The sequence below is a fragment of the Gigantopelta aegis genome, chromosome 15 (assembly GCF_016097555.1).
Source record: "Gigantopelta aegis isolate Gae_Host chromosome 15, Gae_host_genome, whole genome shotgun sequence".
In the NCBI taxonomy this organism is placed as follows: domain Eukaryota; kingdom Metazoa; phylum Mollusca; class Gastropoda; order Neomphalida; family Peltospiridae; genus Gigantopelta; species Gigantopelta aegis.
The window spans coordinates 42,986,585-42,988,687 of NC_054713.1; the positions used below are offsets into that span (position 1 = coordinate 42,986,585).

Genomic DNA, 2,103 nt, shown 5'->3' on the forward strand with positions numbered 1-2,103 from the left:
GTTTTGAAATGTTGAAAACTGTTGTGGCTCCAACACAAATGTTTGACATTCGTTGTGTATTCGCTTGTATTCTTTCTGTCTCGTTGCAAATCTTTGCGCTAAGTTGAAGTTCGTTCTAGTTCTTTCAACTTCCGTTGTGGTTCTTTTTGTCATAGACAGCGAAGAAGAACGGTGTCAGGACGATGCGCAAAGACGAAGATCGATTTAAGAACGAACTACAAAGAATCAGTGCGACTTTGCGCCGATGGAAGAAAGAACTGCAACGGAAATCAATGCGACGAGCAACGATGCACAAAGTACAAAGAATTACAAAGAATGCAGAACGACAATGACGATGTACATTGATCCAGAACGATGCAAGTAGACACAGTACGATTTCGCCTCGAAGGGTAGGTGTGTGGCATAGATAGCCACAAGAGACAAGCACCTGTCGCAGTTGGAGAGACAAGGACTGGGATGTGGAGGTGGACAGCGAAAGAAGTTGAAAGATAGGAGGAGTTGCCAGATTGGGAAGAAATGAGATGGAATTCAGAGACCGGTAAGGGGCAGTGGGATAAAAAAACGAAAAAAACTACAACAAAAAACAAAAAAGAAAGAAAAGAATTACAAAGAATAACAAAGAATGCAGAACGACAATGACGATGTACATTGATCCTCAACAATGCAAGTAGACACAGGACGATTTCGCCTCGAAGCGTATGAAACATGAGGCCCAAATCCCCGGCCAACCATCCATCCGACTGGACGCCAGGAGGCCACAACCCCGTTGGACCTCTGCAAGATTCCCGTTGGACCTCTGCAGCAGAGTACCTTTGGACCTGTCGACCTTTATAGCAGACCCGGTTGTTTCAGTTTCAACTCTTCACTATGTGGTGATTGAAGCCACTCTACCTCATGTGGGTTGTCATCACCCCTCTTCAGAGACTAAAACTAGCACATGACCTTTTGATGGCAGCATTTTTTGTTTCTTACATACAGGGCAGGATATTTTTTAGGTTTGGTTGAGGGACAAATTTTTTTCACATATCAGGCCCAGAATATTTTTTCAACCCCATCCCACTGGAAGTCAAATGGTCGTTCCCTAATTAATGAAATAAAATCAGTCAGTCAATCACTCAGTCAATCACTCAATCAATCAATCACTCAATCAGACAATCATCCAAATAGTACAAGCAATAAATATTTCATAGAACTTACAAGGTCAGGACCTCTGTTGGGGCAGACATAAATGTGGGGTGCGATGAATGAACATTTCGATAGGATCCACTCATCCCGTGCCGCCAGGTCCCGGGACCTATCTCCGGACTTCATCTTGCGTATTTTTCCATACCGGGTCCTCATGGACTTGTACCACACGTGCAGGAGGGCGCCGAACTCCACACCCAATTTAGAGGACTTGTTTTCCCAAAGCTTCGACTTCAGCGCCGTGTCCTTATATTTCTTGTGTCCTTTGTCGTAGAGCTCAGGGTAGGTCTGCAACCACTCCACCATTTCCCCTTCCTGCTCATCTGTCAGGTTAAGGGCAAGAGCCTTCATCCTCTTCTTCGTGATCACAGAGAGGTCATCATCTTTGGAGCGCTGGATGCTCCTCTCTGGGGACTATGCTTCAGACTCAGGACATTCTTTCTCCTCTCCACCACTGCCCACCCCGGGTGGGGGTGGGGGGGGGGTCAGTTGAGGATGAGTGGGAATTGTCGTAAAAAGAATTTAGATGGTATGGCCAATGTCCTAATAAAACGGGGGGATGGGGGTAATTAATAAATTAACTTTTAAATGCACCATAAAAATATAAGTATGGTTATGGCTTTAAATTTAACCTTAGTTGGTGTGTTTTAATTTTTCCATCGGGCTGGTTCAAAACAGTTGAGAGAATATTTACCAATTGATTGATTAAGCCCTGGAGGACAGAGGTTAGCAAGGAGTGGGGGGGGGGGGCATCGCGCCCCATCCGGTCTGCGATCCAACAGGCAGGTAAAGCCCAAAGTAGCTGGTCCGGATTTCCATGGGGCAGGCGCGCCGGGGGGGGGGGGGGGGGGGGGGGCTCCTACCAGGCATTACTATCGTCGAAACCGCCTACGCCCTACCGCTCCCAAAAATGCGCCC

The 2,103-nt window shown here is 46.6% G+C and overlaps 1 protein-coding gene across 1 annotated transcript; it reads right to left on the minus strand.

Annotated features, from left to right (window-relative positions):
• Positions 1 to 655: 655 nt before the first annotated feature.
• Positions 656 to 1,639, minus strand: LOC121389843. The gene is made up of 2 exons (XM_041521491.1): positions 1,198 to 1,639; positions 656 to 826 (listed from the first exon to the last, which is right to left on the minus strand). Exons 1-2 carry the CDS (start codon positions 1,534 to 1,536, stop codon positions 656 to 658), a joined length of 510 nt encoding a protein of 169 aa, XP_041377425.1. The 5' UTR covers positions 1,537 to 1,639.
• Between the last annotated feature and the right edge of the window lie 464 nt (positions 1,640 to 2,103).

Bases quoted from the DNA above. Each gene is read 5' to 3' on its own strand.
- LOC121389843 (XM_041521491.1), bottom strand. From the start codon at position 1,536: ATGAAGGCTCTTGCCCTTAACCTGACAGATGAGCAGGAAGGGGAAATG. The intron at 827-1,197 runs GTAAGTTCTATG...TCTGCTATAAAG, and splicing joins CCAACAGAGGTCCTGACCTT to GTCGACAGGTCCAAAGGTAC.